Here is a 19,595-nt window from a genome sequence, read left to right as displayed (position 1 = left end):
TTTGCTAAAATGCAGTTGGGGTACGCTTTCAGCCTTCGAAAACTGAGCAGAAACAGGTGCTGCCTCTTTGTGATGAGTGGAGCAAAACCTTCTTTTCCCCTCCTCTTTCTGCCCTTCTCTCCATCCACCCACTTCCCTCAAGAAGTCTCCAGCATCCAAACATATTGCAATGCCTCGGCCTGTGCACAGAGACCATCCCTTTCCTGCTCATCATGGAATTCTGCCAGCTGGTAAGTATACTTAAGCCGAGAGATGAATTTGGGTGGGAAAACACAAGAGGGATAGATTGCTCTTGCCAGGGGTCCAAACAGATCGCTGTGGGACGGGGGGCGGGGAAGGTTCTCCTAACATCACTCCATCTGTTTCGCCATAGCTGCCAAGTGTCCTGAAAAAAAAGGGACATTCTGTTTTTTTGACGTGAGGCTGGGGAATTTGCTTGGATCTGTAGGAAACTTTGTGCTAGCTTCGCTGACTTTGCTCGCCAACCCTTTTCTCGCCCTGTGTTCCTCCAGGGAGATCTGAAACGTTACCTTCGAGCTCAGCGCAAAGCAGACGGGATGACCCCTGACCTGCTGACCCGTGACCTCAGCACACTACAGCGCATGGCCTATGAGATCACTCTGGGAGTGCTGCATTTGCATAAAAACAACTACATCCACAGGTAGACAAGAGACCACGATCCTTGGGTTTTTAAGGAAAGGTTGAGCTGTATGGAGCTGTGTATGGTTTAAGTGCTAGAACTCAAAGGGTTTTGCTGATGAATGTGAATTTTAATGATTTGAAATGTAGTGGGCCGTACTCCAGACGTGGGTGGCGCTGTGGTCTAAACCACCAAGCCTCTTGGGCTTGCCAATCAGAAGGTCGGCAGTTTGAATCCCTGTGACGGGGTGAGTCCTGTTGCTCTGTCCCAGCTCCAGCCAACCTAGCAGTTCGAAAGCACACCAGTGCAAGTAGATAAATAGGTACCGCTGTGGCAGGAAGGTAAATGGCGTTTCCGTGCACTCTGCCTTCCATCACAGTGTTAGGTTGCGCCAGAGGCGGTTTAGTTATGCTGGCCACATGGCCCGGAAAGCTGTCTGTGGACAAACGTCAGCTCCCTTGGCCTGAAAGCGAGATGCACGCCGCAGCCCCATAGTCGCCTCTGACTGGACTTAACTGTCCAGGGATCCTTTGCTTTACTTTTAGTTTTACTTTACCTCTGAGAGGCAAATTCAGTCCAGCTGAGTATAGTTTGAGCAGGTCGGGGGGAGAACAGATGTGTGAACCTGCCTATCTGCCGAGCTCTTCTGCTGAGGCCTTACTCGGAGTGTCTCACATTTGAAGATGGGGGGAGGGCATCTAAAACAGGACTTTTTCTCTGGTGCCACCCAAAGTTTGGAATGCTTTGTTGTCATTCAGCAGAGCAGTTGTAACTGGGGTGGGGAGTGACAGGTAAGGGCAAGTTTTGTCTATCTTCATCTCAGCGTATCTTGTTTTTCGTTTGTTTTTAAACCCCTCCATAGGCTTCGGAGGGGGGGGGGGGGGAGATTAACTATGCCAGCTCCAGGCTGGTGTAGCTGATTAGCTTCATTCTGGGATTTTTTTGGGGGGGGGGATGGAGAGGCTTTGTATCTAGGGCCATTCTGGCTCTCCCCACCCCTGGCAAGAATGCATCATTTTACCAATGGAATTACTGCTTTACACCATAGGATTTCCCATGGCATACAGGGGGACACTGGGTTTGGCTCCCTGCACCAGAAAGACTCCTATCCGCCCAAAGAAGGGCACTTTTGCCCCTTCTCTAGCCCCCTCCAACCAGTGGACCTGGTCTTGTAATGGTGTCCATTACAATTTTTTTCTACTTATTTCCCCCCCTATTTATCTAAGCTCTTGGTGGCACCTGATTAGTTAGTGCTATTCTGTTTATTTTGGGCCAATTGGCTACATTAAATTAAATAAATAGAAAGAAAGAAAGAAAGAAAGAAAGAAAGAAAGAAAGAAAGAAAGAAAGAAAGAGAAAGCTGGTGAAGAAAGGTGCTTAAAAAATCTTTATTTAATTTACATATCCAATAACCAATATCAAAATTACATTTCACATACATCACATTTTCTTCAGCTTTGTTTATACATAAAGCAAAAATTCTCAAAATTCAAAAAAAAGAGAAAAAAGAAATCTCTAAAAAGGGAAAAAAGAGAGAGAGAAAAAAGAGCAATGAACATAGGGCTAATATTGATACAAATATTAAATATTACTTCCACCCTACCTCCATTCACCTTTTTAAAGTATTGCTTTAGACTTGCGCAGTTTAACTTTCTTTATGCTCGAAATCATAAATCCACTGTTATCGATATCTTCCCAATCATGCAAAATTCTATTTTCATGCTTATGTCATTCCAACTCATATGCTCCATAAATTTGCCTAATAGTCTTGTTTTGTTATACAGTACATTGAATTTGTTATTCTTCCTAAATTACCAATACAGAAGTTTAAACTTTAATTATGAGGTTGTGTTCATTCTGCTGGTTTGTTTATATTTCTACCATCCTGTCCATATATTTCACAAATTTTTCCCATTCTCTCTCATACGTTTCGTTATCTTGCTGTCTTATTTTTGATGTTAATCTAGCTATCCCCATGTATTCCACCATCTTGTATTTCTTGTATTTCTTGTTTCTTGGAATACAAGAAAGGTGCTCTTTACTCTCTCTCTCCATCCCCTGGCCCACCCACCTCCAAGCCACCCTTACTGGGTATTTATTCTATCCCTCCCTAGTGATCTGGCCCTTCGGAACTGCTTGCTGACCTCTGACCTCACAGTGCGTGTTGGAGACTACGGCCTGTCGCACAACAACTACAAGGTGAGGGGCGAAGCCATCCAGGTAGATTGAAATGTGTGGCCTGTGTCTGGTGACATCAGGTTTTTTTCAATCAGCGCATATATATTAACTTCCTGCTGAAATCCCTTTTGCTATCACAAAGGATCTGGATTCAGGTAGGTAGCTGTGTTGGCCTGACGAGGTTGAAATATGTGTAAAAAAAATAGCACCTTAGAGACCAACTAAGTATAAGCTTTTGTGTTCATGCACACTTCTTCAGATCATATTTGAAGCAGTGTGCATGCACGGGAAAACTTTTACCAAGAACAAACCTAGTTGGTCTCTAAGGTGCTACTGGACAATTTTTCAATTTTTTAAAATATATTTCGACAAAGGATCTGGTTTATTTTTGTCCCACTTTTGTTGTTCTGTAGCCCCTTTGGGCAGCCGTAAGGTGGTAGCACCGAGGAAGCATCACAGAACTGTTAATAAAGCAAAGTAAATCCACCACTAAATGCACCAGTGTTGTGTCAGGGACATATTGCGGCATATACCTGCAGAAAGACACCTGCTTGGAGAGGCTCCACGCCATAGCTGCCAAGTTTTCCCTTTTCTCGCGAGGAAGCCTATTCAGCATAAGGGAAAATCCCTTAAAATAAGGGATAACTTGGCAGCTATGCTCCACGCCCCTATTTTCACCTGTGAAGCTTTGGAGAGTCCGCGTCTCCAGCCCTGTTCCACCCATTCCTCATTTCTGTTCGTAGGAAGACTATTACATCACTCCAGACCGGCTCTGGATCCCTTTGCGTTGGGTTGCCCCAGAACTGTTGGATGAGATGCACGGAAGCCTCATCGTGGTGGATCAAACCAAGCAGAGCAATGTCTGGTGAGTTGCAAGGAGCCACGCCCACACACACACCTGTGCTTGAGGGAATTCACAGCGCAACCCTATACAGTGGTACCTTGGTTCTCGAACTTAATCCATTCTGGGAGTCCCGAAACCATTCAAAAACCTAGGCGCAACTTCCGATTGGCTGCAGGAGCTTCCCGCACTCCAGCGGAATCCGCAAAATGTTCGCAAACAGGAACATTTACTTCCAGATTTGCAGCATTCTGGGGCCGATTTGTTTGCAACTAAGCCGTTCGGGAACCAAGGTTTGACTGTATGTCTTTTCAGATATAAGCACCATCAAGTTTAATGGGGCTTATTCCCAGGTAACTGTGCATAGGATTGCAACCTTAGTTTGCATTTTGCACCCCTAGATCCAATTGGGGTAGAGCTGAAACCAACTTGGTTTTAAAATCCTCAAGGGGATGCTCCCAACTTTGCTTACAAATATTTAAATTTATATCCACCGTGTTCAGTGGTGGGGAACCGCTGGCCAGTGGGCCTAATTAAGCCCAGCAGGCCTCATATGACTCATGAGGCTGTTTCTGCTGAGTCATGACCATCTGCCCTATGTCAGGTGTAAATATGTAGTAATGTGGGGTTTACATGCACCCCATTCCAGCTGATCTGTGCTTTGGCAAAAGCTGATCATCAGCACTTTGCCTGGCGGTGTGCCTTTAGAGCACATTTGCAGGCACTCTTTGGTGTCAAACCATTCCTGCAAACCTGACATTTTCCCTCTTCCTTTGCAAGTGCAGCCTGACTGCAATCCTCCCTTGTAAAGAAACTTCAAAGGACATTCTTTGAAGACTTACTGTCAGCCTCAAACAGCTGATTGGCGCAAACACCATGCCTTCAAAGGAGCTCACTCTCAGTACCCACCAGCTGATTGGCGCTGAGAGTGAGCCTTTTCCAAGTGGTTACCTGATGCCATGACATCAGGTGATTGACAGGTGGGCACACACTAGTTTAAAAATTGACCAGCAGGGGGTGGGGTAGATAAGGGATCCAGCTGGATCCAGCTCACTTCTGACCTAGAATCATAGAGTTGGAAGAGACCACAAGGGCCATCCAGTCCAACCCCCTGCCAAGCAGGAAACACCATCAAAGCATTCCTGACAGATGGCTGTCAAGCCTCCGCTTAAAGATCTCCAAAGAAGGAGACTCCACCACACTCCTTGGCAGCAAGTTCCACTGTCGAACAGCTCTGAATTTTTAAAATAACATGTCTAGTTTATGGATACTCTTTTGGTTTAGGGATTTTGTGAGAGGCTGGGAGCCTTATTGCTGTTTCACTTCTGCTTTTGATTTCTGGTTGTGTTCTTTTGCTGTTGTGTACTGCTGTGTGATAATGTACTGTCGGCCTCTCTGTGGTCCCACTGAGAGAAAAAGGTAGGAAACAAATACAAGAAAGCAAACATACACATAAACAAACCAACACAGGGTATAGAATTTTCAATCTGGCACGATAATGCTTTACATTATTTCATTTAACACTCCTAGAATAATTCATTGTTAATGCCCCTCAGACTTCTTCTTTTTTAATGGTTAAATTTGTGTTTTCTTTTTACAGGGAAAATGGTGTCTAGTGCTACCTGTACCACCATATAAGCTCTCAATACTGTTGCGTTCCTTTACATCAGGTGTGAGGAACCTCTGGCCCTTCATATCTTGCTGAACTACAGCTCCCATCACCTCTGACTGTTGGCTGTGCTTGCTGGGAGTTGTAGTTCATCAGCATCTGGGAGGGAGGGCAAATATTTTTTACCACTGCTTTACCCTTAAGGAGTGGGAGAAAGGGGAAGGCTGTAGTGTTGCAGACATTTAGGAAACGTACTATGTGTATTTTCAGGGACACCTTAATCTTAAGATGTTCTAAGACTCAACCCTAGGTATTGTACAGAACCAACTCCTAGGGTCCGAGGTCCCTTTGGCCACTCCCAAATAAATTATTCTAAGAGTAAATAAATAAACTGAGGGCTCCCTCAGTTGATGGGCATTGCCATTCAAATGGTGTGTGATCAATTATGTGGGATGGGGCTTACCTGGGCCCCCCAATATTCTATACAAGTTGGCACCCCTGGCTCTGCCTCACATTCAGAAGGTACAGGTTTGATCCCTGGTGTCTCCAGGTAAGCCTGGGAAAAGCTCCTTCCTGACACCTGGAGAGCTGCTGTCAATCAGACTAGAGAATACTGAGCTAGATGAGCCAATGGTTAGACTCCATATAAGGCAGCTCCCTGCTTTCCTGAAACAAATCCCTGGGCTGCCATTTTCTTTATTGTCTGGGCTGGGACTCTTGGTTTTGTGGTGCTAAGCAAGAATGGGTAAAAAGAGGGGTGGGGTTATAAGGCTTCACCTCATAGCTGTCAACTTTCGGATTTGAAAATAAGGGAAAGATTTGAAAATAAGGGATCAGCAGCCTCACCTGTCCCGGGGACAGTCTACGGCAGGCATCACCAAACTTCGGCCCTCTAGATGTTTTGGACTACAGTTCCCATCATCCCTGACCACTGGTCCTCTTAGCTAGGGATCATGGGAGTTGTAGGCCAAAACATCTGGAGGGTCGCAGTTTGGGGATGCCTGGTCTACAGTATATCTAACAATCCAGGATAGCAGCGGGAAACGGTGCTGGAATAAGGGAATTTCCAGCAAAAAAATGGGGAAGATTGACAGCTGTGGCTTGGAATACGGGAGTTTCCCGCAAAAAAGGGAGGGTTGACAGCTATGCTTCACCTACGGTAATGATTTTCTTCTTTGTTTTCTGCTTGCACTTCTCTGGAGTCCATAGTTCTGGGCTTCATCTCTCTGTTCCCTTTGTTTGCCAGGTCTATGGGGGTGACCATCTGGGAGCTTTTTGAGTTTGGCTCCCAGCCTTACCGTCACCTCTCTGACGAGGAAGTGCTGACCTTTGTCGTCAAGGAGCAGCAGATGAAACTGGCCAAGCCACGCCTTAAACTTCCTTACTCTGACTATTGGTGAGTTGATTCCCCTGTTCTCCCTCCTAAGGGGAAAAAAAGTATTTGTTGTCCAGGACTCTCCTCCAAAGAAAGCAAGGCCCACCAGCTGAGATATCTTCTTCCTGAGTCTCCTCCACCCTTGACATCTGTTTGGTGCCTCCTGGGCAGCTAGTGACTTGGGGGCGGCAGCTGCCCTGTGCGTTAAGATTGTTCTTGTCCTCCTAACATTCTTTCATTCTTCCCTCTCTGTGTTCCTCCAACTATTCCTCTGCCTGCCTGCCCATTTCTCTCCCTGCACTGTCATTCTGCCAGGTCTTCCTTTGATTGTGATGTACCTTTTCCTTGCCTGCTCTTCCTAGACCCCTCCAGCTGCACTGGTGGTCTGTGAATCAAATTCCCTCCTTCCAGATTTGTATTTTCAGACCATTTTTCTGGCAGCTGTTCCAGTTGGTTGTCTGTTTTTTGGGTTGTGGGTCTCCTTTTGGATGTTGTTCATATCCGTATAAGGACATATCGACACTATAGGCTTATTTGTAACTTTTTTATTCAATATTAAGCAACGTTTTATATAGTGAAGAGAGAGAGAGTCCCCACCGTCCCAACCACAAAACGTATACTCATGAGTAGGGAAGGCGGGAGAAATCAGATTCAGTTCACATTTGAAGGTGAATCTATTGTGCTTTCCCGAAACAGTAGGTGAACTGAAACACAGGCATCTTTTGAAGTTTGAAATTTTATGATGCAATTCTCCAGCCAAACTTATGTTTTACAAAATGCACGAATTATGAAAAGCTGTGCCTAAGAATGAATGTATTTGTGAAAATAACGCACAAAAATACATCATAACGGGGGAACACTTGGTGAAAATGTGTATATTAGGCATAAAGTGCATATGAAACATGAGTGTATTAGGAGAAATTTGCACCAAAATGCTGGCGAATTTTTGCCAGCCTTAAAAAAAAATCAAGTGGGGAAAACTGAAGACTGGAAAAATGAGAAATCCCAACTGTTGCCTTTTCATGTCTGCTTGTTCTTCTGACTGTGTCTGCTAAGGCTTCCAATTGGCCTTCCGACTGTTCTCCGTAACTCTGCCCCACAACCCATCTCCTGACAGTTTCCCCACATATCACTGCCCATTCTAGTGCTCATGCCCCCTTTAGCTTCTGCTCCTTTTCCTGTCTCCAACTCTATTCGCAGTGCCTGCGACCATCTTTTCTGCAACTCTATTATTATTATTTTTTTAAAATGTTCCCATTCCCTATCCCCACCCCCAACTGTTCTCTCAGGCTATCTCCCCCTCCCACAACTGTTTCCCCCCTCCTGCTCCTATTTCTGCCTGTTTTTCCGACTGTTCCTCTATCCTTCCTCTGCCCCTGCCCTGCTACAGGTATGAGGTCATGCAGTCCTGCTGGCTCCCGGCTTCCCATCGCCCAACCATGGAAGAGCTGCACTTGCAGGTGAGCTACCTGTTGAATGAGCGCTCCAACGCTCAGGCGGAGGAGAGCTTCGAGTGGCGCTGGAGCGCTCTGAAACCCAAGCGCTCCTCTTCACCGCCCCCGGCCTCCTCTTCTTCCTCGACATGCCATCGCCGCCCCTCGGGAGAGATCTCGGCCTATCCATTGCTGGACGGGTTCCACGGCAGCGACATGGACGACATCCTGACGGTGACAGAGAGCAGTGGGGGGCTGAACTTTGAGTACATGTGGGAGAAGGCCCGCCTGGGGCGGTGGAAGGGCCCTGCCTCGGCACCACCTGACTACCCCTCCAGCAACGGCGGGCTGGCTGTGCCGGGCAGCAATCCTTTCTACGAACAGGCAACGCAGCGTGGGCACAGCCTGGAGACACCCAGCGTCGTGCCCGTCATCAGCGCCCGCAGCCCCTCAGTCAGTAGTGAGTATTACATCCGCCTGGAGGACCATGGCAGCTGCGAGGGGCCCGTCTGCGCCCCCAGCCCTGGATCCCCACCCCAGCCTCTCTTTCCCTCGGATTGGGACTCCCACGGCGCCCCCTACCGGCCGCAGGAGCAGCCCAGCACCAACCCCTTCTTGGCCGGGGGCGACGGGGACAGCAACCCCTTCCGCGTAGACGGCGAGATCCAGGAGACGTCCCTGACTGAGACCCCGACGTCGGGGGGAGAGGCGTTCCTAGCAGAGTCCCTGCTCACAGTGTACCGCGAGCTGGAGGACCAGCATCGCAGCTGGGATGCTGAGATGATGGAGGAAAGAGGGGCAGGGGAGACGCTGGCCGGGGACCCCTCGGAGTTCCAGGGTTCACCCTCGTGGGAACAGGAGCCGTCGCTGATGGAGGACCAGAGCTCTGGCAGCAGCACCGATGGGGGCGGGAGCAGCATCGGGGGCGGGCGCCACAACCTCCTGGCGTGCCCGCTGTGCACCCGGGCACGTTGCACGTGCGCCATCCCTCGGGGGGACATGGTGAGCGGCTGGAGCAACCACGGGCCGCCCCTGCGGCGCCCTCACCACGACAGCTATGGCACGGAGGACGACTCCTCGCTAAAAGTGGAGCGGGGCTCCCTTTCTGACTGTCCAATGCTGCCCCCTAGAGACTGCAATGGGGATGGCGGGGAGCGCAGAGAATTCTACGACCCGCTGATGGGCACAGCGGTGAAGACCTATGAGCTCCAAGATTACCCGAAGCAGAGAGGCGGGGGGAGCGCTCGCCCACCTGGGTCGCCCTTCCCAGCCCTGCCGTCTGGCTGCTGCAATGTGATTGTTCCGGTGGAGATACCGCCGTTGTCCACCCTAGCCGAAAGTAACGATGAGGAGACCATCGCAATCCTCCCGGAAGTCATCGATGGATTCGCCACTGGCCCAGTGACCTTAAGCCTCTCCCCCGCGGTACCAGATCGGCAACGGGGAACCCTAGACTCAGTGGATTCCTTGGACATTCCTTCCAACACCAGCTCCTCGGATGTCTGCAGCCCAGCATCCCACTACTCCTCTCCAGGGCAAAAGTTTGGTGACAGCGGCTACGAAACAGAGAGCACTTTCTCACCCGAGTTCATCTTCAAGGAGGAACCGCCACCGCCACCTTCTGGAGAAGAGGAAGAAACAGAGGCAGAAGAAGATTCCGGCAAACTCCCAACACCATCCATCTCCCAGTCCACTAGTGATCTTACCTTGTCAGTAAGTGAGGAAGGGGCGGAGCTAGAGGAGGAAATAGGGAGGAGCCTGGGGCTAGCAACACCTCACCGGGACTCAGCTTACTTCTCTGACGGGGAGGGAGAACCGGCTGAGGCACCAGCTGCTGCTGGGCCTGAGATCAGGAAGCCCACAGAGAAGGTGACGGTAGACGGAGGCTTTGTGGTCCAAGTGTGCAAGGAGCAGCTGTTGGTCACACTGCAAGAGAATGTCACACGCAACCTACTCTGTAGTCAGAGTAGGCTGCCGACTCTGAGGCTTTCTCCAGCAGCTCCCTTGAAGGAGCAGGCTGTTCTCAGGCTATGGACCTTAGGGCCAGAGGACGGGAAGAAGACGGAGGAGGAAGAGGCGAAGAAAAGACACAATGGAGATGCAACGGGCTCCCAGTGGCCAGAAGGTGTGGAAGATAAAGTGGAGGAGGAGGAGGAGGAGGAGGAGGAGGAGGAGGAGGAGGAGGAGGAGGAGGAGGAGGAGGAGGAGGAGGAGGAGGAGGAGGAGGAGGAGGAGAGGCAGCAGCAACAAGAAGAGGAAAGAGGAGATTCTGAAAAGATGCCGTCAGAGCTGGAGGAGGAGGAGGAGAAAAGGAACGAAGGGGAGATGCCAAGCCAGAAGGAGACCCAAAGTGTAGCAGTGCCCATCGTGGTCGAAACACAGGATACTGCCCAAGAAGACAGATATGTAGCAGCTGAGCAGCCCAAAAAGGATCAGGAACCTGGCGTCCCTGCGAACCAAGCCAGTGAGGATATCAAAGGTGAGGGTTCCATCTGTGATTGGTGTGGAAGTAAAAACAAAGGGTTGGGACTTTCATAGAACAACGGGGGAAGGAGAAGCCAGGTGGGAGACAGTGGTTTAACCTATAGTCTAATTGCTGATTGGCAGTTACACTGAGTGTCTTCAAGCCCATCAGCTGACCGGCAGCACTTGCAAAGCCCTGTTGTGCCTTTGTACATGTCAACAATCGGCTGATCCATGGGCCTTTGCAAGTGGTGCCCACAAGCACTGCCTTACTATGTCTTTCCCTGCCCCACTCCTGGCACCATAGATGATCTCAGGAGTAGGACAGGTGGGTGTGGCTTAACAAAAAACGTCCCCATTGACCAAAAGGGAAGGCCTGCCAGAACTAATTAGACCCACAGGTCAGGTTGTGTATGTGTGCTATTTTGGATGCTAAGGGTATCCTTATGTGCAAAAACAATCAGTATCATAATGTATTCATATAAACGTGTGGTGTGGCTGCATTTGGGAATGCATTTGTGTACAGTATGGGAATGCTGACAACGAGAATACTAATAATAACAATAACAACAACAACTTTATTTATACCCCACCCATCTGGCTAGGTTTCCCCAGCCGCTCTGAGCAGCTTCCAGCAAAATATAAAAACATAATAAAACATTAAACATGAAAAAATCCTGATACAGGGCTGCCCTCAGATGTCTTCTAAAAGTCGTGTAGTTATTTATCTCCCTGACAGCTGATGGGAGGGCGTTCCACAGGGTGGGCGCCACTGCTGAGAAGGCCCTCTGCCTGGATAGATACGTTTGGGTAGAAATCCTAGGGACGTGTTCTTAATGAAGTAAACCTCTCTTTCTGTCTCTCTCATCCCAATCCTTCCATCCTCACCTTGCTTCCATACCATTTGCTCTTCTTGACTTCTGGATCTTGGCTTTTCGACCCAATCATTCCTGGCCATCCTTCCATTTTGACGTCTGGCTCTTCCCTCCAGCCAAGCTCTCCCGCTTATCTCTGTCGCTTCCCCCTCTGGCCTTGCAGACGTTCCCCCCACTTGGCGGGGGAAGGAAAGGGCCATTCTGGGAAGGAGCGGCTTTGGGGGAGGGTCCAGCGCTGGGAGGGAGAGAGGCTGCCATAGCAGCAGAGGATGAGGAGGAAGATGATGCTGAAGAGGAAGAGGAAGGAGGCCTGGCTGGAGGCGGAGGGCAGGGTGTCCCCATTGTGGTGAGCGAAAGCGATGACGCCCGTAACTTGCGTGGCCTCCTCAAGTCACCACGCTCTGCTGAGGAGGCGGCTGCTGAGCTTGACCGTAAGCGGAAGATGGTCTCCTTCTTTGACGATGTCACCGTTTACCTCTTTGATCAGGTGAGCTGTCAGGAGCACCGAGGTTGATGGTGTGAAAGTTTGACCACAGTGAGGTGAAAAGGGCTTCTTTCAAGTCCAAGCCAGTTCCCTACTCTGTCCTCCTTCCCTCAGCCATCTTGGCTCTACTCCCCTCTTTCTGTTACCACTCCTATTTTGGGACCTGTCTTCTTACTAAGCACTCCAAACTTAAGCTCCCTTGTCTACCCACAGAGCATTCACGCCCTCTTGGACCTGGTTTAATCCAAGCCATACTGACCTTTCACTTTCCCTCACACAAACTGTTAGCCAACATTCCGTAGGCAACAGATTCCTAAATAGTCCAGCGAGTTAGTGAATATTTGGTGATATCGAGCAATAGCGGAAAATATATTATGCACAGGTAGCAGGCAGCAGCCCATATTAAATTGTGGTAAGAATGTCAGAAACAAATTGAAAGTGGGAGGAGCCAGAAGCGAAAGGATTGCAGTTCTACCACAACCTCTTGTCTTCCTCTGTATGCAGGAGACACCAACCAATGAGCTGAGTTCCCAGGGAGCTCCAGATGGTGATTCCCCCTCCCCTGGTTCAATGGCAGAACCAGGGCTTGATGCCTTCCCTTCTGCTGATGGCTTCAGTGAGTATTGGGTCAAGGAGGAGAGAGTAAGTAGAAAATAGTCGCTATCGCCATCAGGAATCTGAAATGCAGAATGAGGCAGTCCAGCTGTATAGCCAAAGAAACAGTAACCTGCTCACTTCAATCAGTGTTTGGTGTGAAAATATAAAATGAGTTTCAGGAAGATGTCCTGGCTTCCAGGGGAAGGTGGCTTCTAAGTGTGTGGGGGAGGGGTGAGGGGTAGGTTATGATGGGGGCATGATCCAAAACAGACAAGGTCCAGTTCTAAAGCAAGGCTGAGGATGCTGATGGAGATCAAAAGGGCCAGAGCAGGGGTAGCCAGTCTAGAGGCCTTCAGGGGTGGTTGGGCTCCCAACTCCCACCAACGCAAGCCAACATGGCAGATGTTCGAGGTTGGTGAGAGCCGTACTTCAGCAGCATGTGGAGGGAGATTTTATAATTAAAATAAAAAACCTACAGGATTATGGGCTGTGGCTTTCTTCTCCCAGCCATTTCATTAAGACCTAAGTTCAACTAATGGGCTAGTATAGATTCCACCAAGTGTTTCGAAAGCAGGTGTTGCCATACAGTGAGACTGCCTTGAAATATGGTGGACTCCCCTTCTTCAGAGGCTTTTAGGCAGAAGCTGGATCAGGATGGTTGCAAAGGAGTGGTACAGTTGTGGGTTTCCCCCATTGACAGGGGCTTAAGCTAGATGGCATCTGAGGTGCCCACCAGCTTTAGGATTCTGTTCTCTTTCCACAACCTTAAAAGTAAGCCAGCTTCAGATGTATGAGCGAAGCGTGTGCTTCCTGTATTAATTCTGATCCAGTGCAATTTGGCTCATTGGCTAACAGAACTTTGGGAAATATTGCCAGGGTGTGTTTTGTGTTGAAATTTTTTTATTATTATTGAATCCCTGAATAGTTTATTTTTAGGAGATAAACTCCTAAAAGATTTCTGCTTGAAAGCACACAGTCTAAAAGTGTCACACTCAACAAGGCAGATGGTAGCACAGAGCCTTCTTGGTTATTAAAAATGGATTCAGGGCAGCTTTGTGCCATAGCACAAATGAAGTGAAGACAGAGGATGCGCAAGTCCATTTATTTTATTTGATTCCATTTATTTTTATTTTAGGACTCTTTTTATTTTAGGACTCTGCTACTCTGCTTTCTACCCCACCCTGCAAAAGGCCTCCGAGGCAGCTTCAAGACTAAAACACACATATATATACAAACAAATAAAAACGAGGGGGGGGAACCAAATACAGTATAGTACATGAATTATCTCATTGAAATAGCAGAACAGGAACATAGCAGACTGCCTTAAACCGAGTAAGGCCTTCGGTACATCTAGCTCAGTATTGCCCTCACTGACTGGCAGCAGCTCTCCAGGGTTTCAGGCTATATGACCGCATTTCATTGTTTCCAGGGGCTGTCGGGGGCAGGGGGGAAAGGGGTGTGTGTGACTGCCTTTCTGCCATGTTTTAAACCTGTGCAGGTCAGCACCGGAAAGAGTGTGTGTGTGTGTGTGTGTGTGTGTGTGTGTGAGAGAGAGAGAGAGAGAGAGAGAGAGAGAGAGAGAGAGAGAGAGAGAGAGAGATGATGCCAATTGAACCAAGGGAACAGGCTGGTAGAGGCTGTTTTCCTTATCGCTTCAATCTAGGCCTCCTTCCTACCTCCCCGTTCTTCCTTCTCCACTCAGGTGGCAGCTTTGAGTGGGATGATGACTTCCCCCTGATGGCTCAGAACCCGTCCTATGTCTCCATGGTGCCCGACCCCAACACAGCCAAGCCCCACCCGGTCATGTCATCGCCTGTGCCCATGGCCCCTGCCTTGCTGCCAGCAGCCAAGCGGGCTGAGTCCGGCCTTGTGGATGCCCTGAGGTTCTCTCGCTTCACTGTCTCCCCTGCCCTTGAGCCACACCTTTCTTCATCCTGTGACACCGAATTGGGACCCACGGCTGGTAAGTGGACACATGGATGCACATGGTTCTTATTCGTGGAGCGGGGGCTGATGGGCCATGGCTGCGTATGTGCCATAGATCTTCTCCCAAAAGATCCTGAAAATTGTAATTTTGTAGCTGGAATTGTACCCCTGTGGTGTGGGACGTTATTGCAGTCAAACCAACAATTCATGTTTTGCCAGATAGGCACATGAAGGGGCTGAGGCTCACGGAGCTTTCCTGTAAAATTTGCTAGAGAGAACTCTGTGAGATCACTTCCTTTGCCTGCCTTGGCAGGAAGCTGTAAAGCTACACCCTTTCGTCCTGCCTGGGCAGCCTGCTTTTCTTTATCATGCTTCCAAGCTGACCACACATGCATGCCTGAGCTCTGCAGCTCAGACACCATTTTCGAAATTATATTTCATACTTTTTAAACTTAGTAGTTATAAACCTGCCCATAGCTGCCAAGTACCCCATTTTCCCTGGGAAACCCCCGTTTTTACTTACCTTTTCCCGGTGGTCCCCCGTATCACTTCGTCTCCCGTTTTTCTCCGTTATTTTCTCCTGCCGGCGGCCATTTTTTTTCTTTCTGATTTGCCCTTCTATGGGCACCAAAAATGGCCACCGCTGGCTTCAAAGTTGCATCTACGCATGCCCGGAAGTGCATAGACGCGACTTCCGGTGTCGGCGGCGGCCATTTTTGGTGCCCATAGAAGGGCAAAGTGACACCGGAAGTTACGTCGACGCAACTTCCGGTGTCACAGGGCTGCCGGTCCCGGATTCTGCAGTCTGGGACTTGGAAGGTAAGAACCTGCCTTCATTTTGCTACTGTAATTGCTGCTTCAAGACCCTAGATTATGTAAGTAAATACCACTTTTATTTGTTCACAAAACAATGTGCGTGTGTGATTGTTGTTGTTAAGGGGGAAATCCAGTTGGCCTTAAAGCATCCTGGGTTATTGTTTATAGGAGGTTAAATCAACCTTGTTTTGCTCTCCGAGCTTAAGCTGCAAAGGATGGCACTCATGTGAGTAACGAAGGATAATCACAAGCATATTATCCTCTCGTGTTTAAATCCATTCTTACATGTGGTGGGTAAACTAAAGTCCATCCACTGGTACAGACAGTGGGTGACTTTCATGTACAACAATGTGAAAATGTAATGTGAAATGCAGTAGGGTGGAGTGGGGTGACCTGGTTTTAAGTTGATAATGTGTTAAAAGAAGCTTCCCCCCCCCTTCTCCCAGATCCCATTGAGAACTGAGACCAAGTAGAAATCGGACAACCCCGCCTCTTCTTCTCTCGACATTCAGGGACGACGCCCAGTCATCCAGTTGACTTGCCCATGATGCCAAGATTTCACCTGCCAGTTCCTGTGGCGGATGGACAGACAGATGTGTTTATGTGTGCGTGCGTTTGCGTGCATGGTGTGTTGGGGGGGCCATTGTTGCTAACTGGAGCCTGACATCATAGGGACTGTTTTTGCCCTCCCTCTCTTGCCCAACAACTCACCCCCACTTCTGGGGAAGGGGCAGAACTTTTTGTATAAACAATCATGAGCCAATGAGTGATGAGGAGGGGGGCATCTCCTCGATTTTAGGGGCCCCTGCCCAGCACTGGCTATTGAATGTATAACCTTTGTGCCCCCCTCCTGGCTTCCCTTCAGCAATCTGATATGTCCCTTATAAGGACCCTCCGTGCCAAATTGAGAGGGTTGGGTTGGGAAACGGGTTTCCAGGAAGTAGCGTCTGACCTGCTCATGAGCCTTCTTCTGCAATTCCCCAAACCTCATCAGCTGCATCTTGGAATGTGGAACATGGCTGCCAATTTAAAACAAGACAACCCTTTGTGCCAAATGGAACTGAATAGGGCTGGTGATCCTCCCCTTTTAACCAGCGTTATATACAAAAGAAAAGACCGTTGATTCGAACCTCGGGACAGAGTTTTGTCGGCAAAACTTCATCACCAAGTCAGACACACAGCCTTGGAATTACCAGCGGACAATTGGACTCCACAAGGCAGGTGGATGAGATTTGGTTGGGTAGGGGCCCTTTGATCTGACACCTCTGCAACGGCATGATCCAGAAGTATCGTTTTTGAGAAGAGACGCACATTGGCTCAGCACTCATTGGGATGAACCAGTATGGGAGGATGTTGACTTGGTCACAACACCTACTTAGTGGCCATATAATGGACAGCCATGGGTTAATTGTCTCAGGCTGGTTGGTGTGTCATACATGGGGGGGGGGAAATATCCACCGCTCATACTTAGCATTGACAGAGATGGTTAGCTATTATTGGGATTGGCCTTTTCCTGACCTTCCCAGTCCTACCCTGGTTGATATTGGGAAGTTAATAAAGGCTACTGGGATACAGTTGAAATCACTGGAAGTTCCAGGGATTTGCGGAGCCATTGGCCATTCAGTTGTGCCAAAAGCTCCATGTGAAGACTGAGATTGTATTAGGAGTGGAACGGGGAGCTCAGAGGGGTAGGGAAACTTTTGGAGTTATTCATTCCACGAGCATCTTGAGATGATGGCTCTGCTCACTCCCTTCTCTGCTTGTAGTGGCAATATTTGGATACATGAGGCATCAGTGTGGGGCAAGGATGGGGAAACTGTGGCCTTTCAGTTGTTGTTGGATTCCAATGGCCATCACCCCTAGGGAGAATAGACGAACAGTCAGGGATCATGGGGGTTGGAGTCCAGCAACATCCGGAGGGTGACAGAGGTTCCTCATCTTTTGTGTGAGGCAGTGTGTGGGTTGGTCTTGTGGAGTGGGCAGATATATGCATGAACCTGCTTTCCAGCTTGGGTGGGTGGGATTAGATGTCAACTTCCTCCTGAGCTCTCGCAGCATTGATTTCTGAAGTAAATACTCACTGGACCACCAATGTCATATTGCTGGTTTGGGTTGAGCCTACGATAAGAGGCAGTCAGTTTTTACTCGGCAGTTTGATACAAGCTCATTCTGCCCTTCTAGGGGGAGGGGTTGGTTTAGGGTGCTAGCTCCTTCCTTCCTCCATCCCTCAGAAAGAATTTTTCTGCCCAGATAAGAGACAGGTATTTAATTCTGAACTTGGGGTGCATGTGTATGGGAGATAATAAGGGGGGGGAGAAGGTGAACAGGAACTCAGAATTACCTACAGGGAGGCAAGACAGATGACCAGCCAGATGCCACAGGGAGGTGCCAAAGCAAGGCATGCTGGGAACATCCATTGCTGGTTTGTGGCAGAGATGCACCATCTTTGAACCTAGAGCTTGCACCTGCTGGCTTGCAGAGCTTGCAAGGGTATGGAGAGATGGCGAAGCAAAGTCAACAAATGCACTTGACAGAGAGGAGGAGAGCCGGCATATTTCCAAGCGAGCTGGTGTGCTTATGAGCATGTGAGCTGAGAGGCAGGGAAGCAAGTAGCTGCAAACTGGCCTTTATCCTGAAATCAAGTCGCTTAATTTGGCCAGCCAGGCAGAAGTGTGTCCTCTGACCTGCCGTGAACTAGCAGCTGCCACAGCTAGATTGAGTGGCTAAGGTGGCAATCCTAACAATACCTGCCTGGGAGTAAGTCCCTTTTCATTCAAGAGAGCTTACTTCTGAGCAGGCACATATGAGCAGGCTAGCACATGCTTCTTTTGTCAAGCTATCACAGTGTGGCAAGGAAGATAAGGCCCTTCAGTTTGGCTACCAGAGCCTCTCATTTGAGCCTCCTGCTGCCTTAGAGCAGCCAGTCCCTCCCCAAAGGCATTTAAGGCATTTAAGGCACTCTGCCCTCCTGATATGTCATATCATGGAATTGGTGACTTGGAAGGATCATTTAGTGATTTTAGTCCAACCCCCGGCAGTGCAGGAATCTTTTGCCTGACATGGGGCAAAAGATCCCATGGCCCTGAGATTAAGAGTCTCGTGCTCTATCAACTGAGCTATCCCATGGCATCCAGCAGTGTTAAATATGTGCTAAGAAGTCCCGTGCCCATAGGAGTAGTTTCCTGGGAGCACAAAAGCTTGCAACTCTCTTCTCTTACCTGCTCCTGCAAACCTCCAAAAGTTGCCTTCACCCCTGGCAACACTGGCGGGGCCAAGCCACATCACTTCTGGCCCTAAACTCACAAGCAGGGCTGTGTTGGTCCCCTGACTCTTCCCCCCCCCCCAGTCTTCACACGATATATGGCCACCCTTGGTGCCTCCACCAGGAGACCTGCTTGTCCACTGTGAGAACCCCTTTGCTTAAGGCAGGGGTAGGCAACATGGCACCCTCCCTTGATGCTGTGGGGCTCCCAACTCTTATCAGCCCCAGCTATCTGTGGCCGATGGTCAGGAATAAGATTGGAGTTGTAGTTCAACAGCATCTGAAGGCTGCCATGGCAGCTACCCGTAGATTAAGGGACGATGCCTCTGAGCTAAGATTCCCCTTCCCCCAAAATGACCTTACCGGTGGCATCGCATTCATAACCTTCAAACGTTTTCAGGCAGTGCTAGGGAGAACAGGAAGCAGAAGAATCTAGAAAACATCCAGATTGGAAACATCCAGATTGTGTCAGGCTGGCCATCTTTGTCCTGTGTCTTGTGGGCTGGTTTTAGATTCCTCACCTGCTGAGACTAAAATGGCCGCTCTGACTCAGGGCAAAGGCTCTCCCACATTACTACCAAGTTCCCTCTTTGTATATTCTGAGGAAAGCAGGAGACGATGGGGGCCAGATTTAAAAACAACAACAACAAGCACCACCGACCAGATTACCACATAAAGGGAGGAGAACCGTTGCCAATTCTTCTGATCTGCCAAAATGAAAGAGATGTATAAACTAAAAAGGAAGAGTAGGCGGTGGCGGGGAAGAGGAAATGACCTTAAAAACAAAAACCCACCACTGCACCCAACTCTCAGTCTATGTGGATGAGTGATTCTTCGGGTGGGGGTTGAAAGAAAGCAAATAGCGGGTGGGTAGATGGATGAATGGATAGGGAATGTGACTATTCAAGGAATGGGGGTGGGAAGGGTGGCAATAGGCTGCGTAAGGATGCATTGGGGAGGATGGACTGTGTCATGGGCTGGGGGGGGGAGTGGCTGGTCAGAGATGTTACTGTGGGCTGACTGTAAGGGGTGATACTTTAATGGAAGGGTTGTGGGAAGGAGTATGTAAAGATGGGGAGAGCATTTAAATATCAGA

The 19,595-nt window shown here is 49.0% G+C and overlaps 1 protein-coding gene across 1 annotated transcript in view; it reads left to right on the top strand.

The window, feature by feature from the left end:
• The window catches only part of LMTK3 (lemur tyrosine kinase 3), a 30,062-nt gene extending 10,668 nt beyond the window's left edge, over positions 1-19,394 (top strand). Inside the window, exons 6-15 of the mRNA XM_035137210.2 lie at positions 143-230; positions 513-661; positions 2,755-2,839; positions 3,562-3,683; positions 6,515-6,664; positions 8,034-10,555; positions 11,531-11,901; positions 12,403-12,514; positions 14,198-14,458; positions 15,684-19,394. Coding sequence (XP_034993101.2) covers positions 143-230; positions 513-661; positions 2,755-2,839; positions 3,562-3,683; positions 6,515-6,664; positions 8,034-10,555; positions 11,531-11,901; positions 12,403-12,514; positions 14,198-14,458; positions 15,684-15,700 — 3,877 coding nt within the window. The 3' untranslated portion in view covers positions 15,701-19,394. The remainder of the gene's footprint in view (positions 1-142; positions 231-512; positions 662-2,754; positions 2,840-3,561; positions 3,684-6,514; positions 6,665-8,033; positions 10,556-11,530; positions 11,902-12,402; positions 12,515-14,197; positions 14,459-15,683) is intronic.
• Positions 19,395-19,595: the final 201 nt, after the last annotated feature.

The sequence above is a fragment of the Zootoca vivipara genome, chromosome 13, assembly GCF_963506605.1.
Source record: "Zootoca vivipara chromosome 13, rZooViv1.1, whole genome shotgun sequence".
NCBI lineage: Eukaryota > Metazoa > Chordata > Lepidosauria > Squamata > Lacertidae > Zootoca > Zootoca vivipara.
This window is presented reverse-complemented; position numbering and strand designations above follow the sequence as displayed.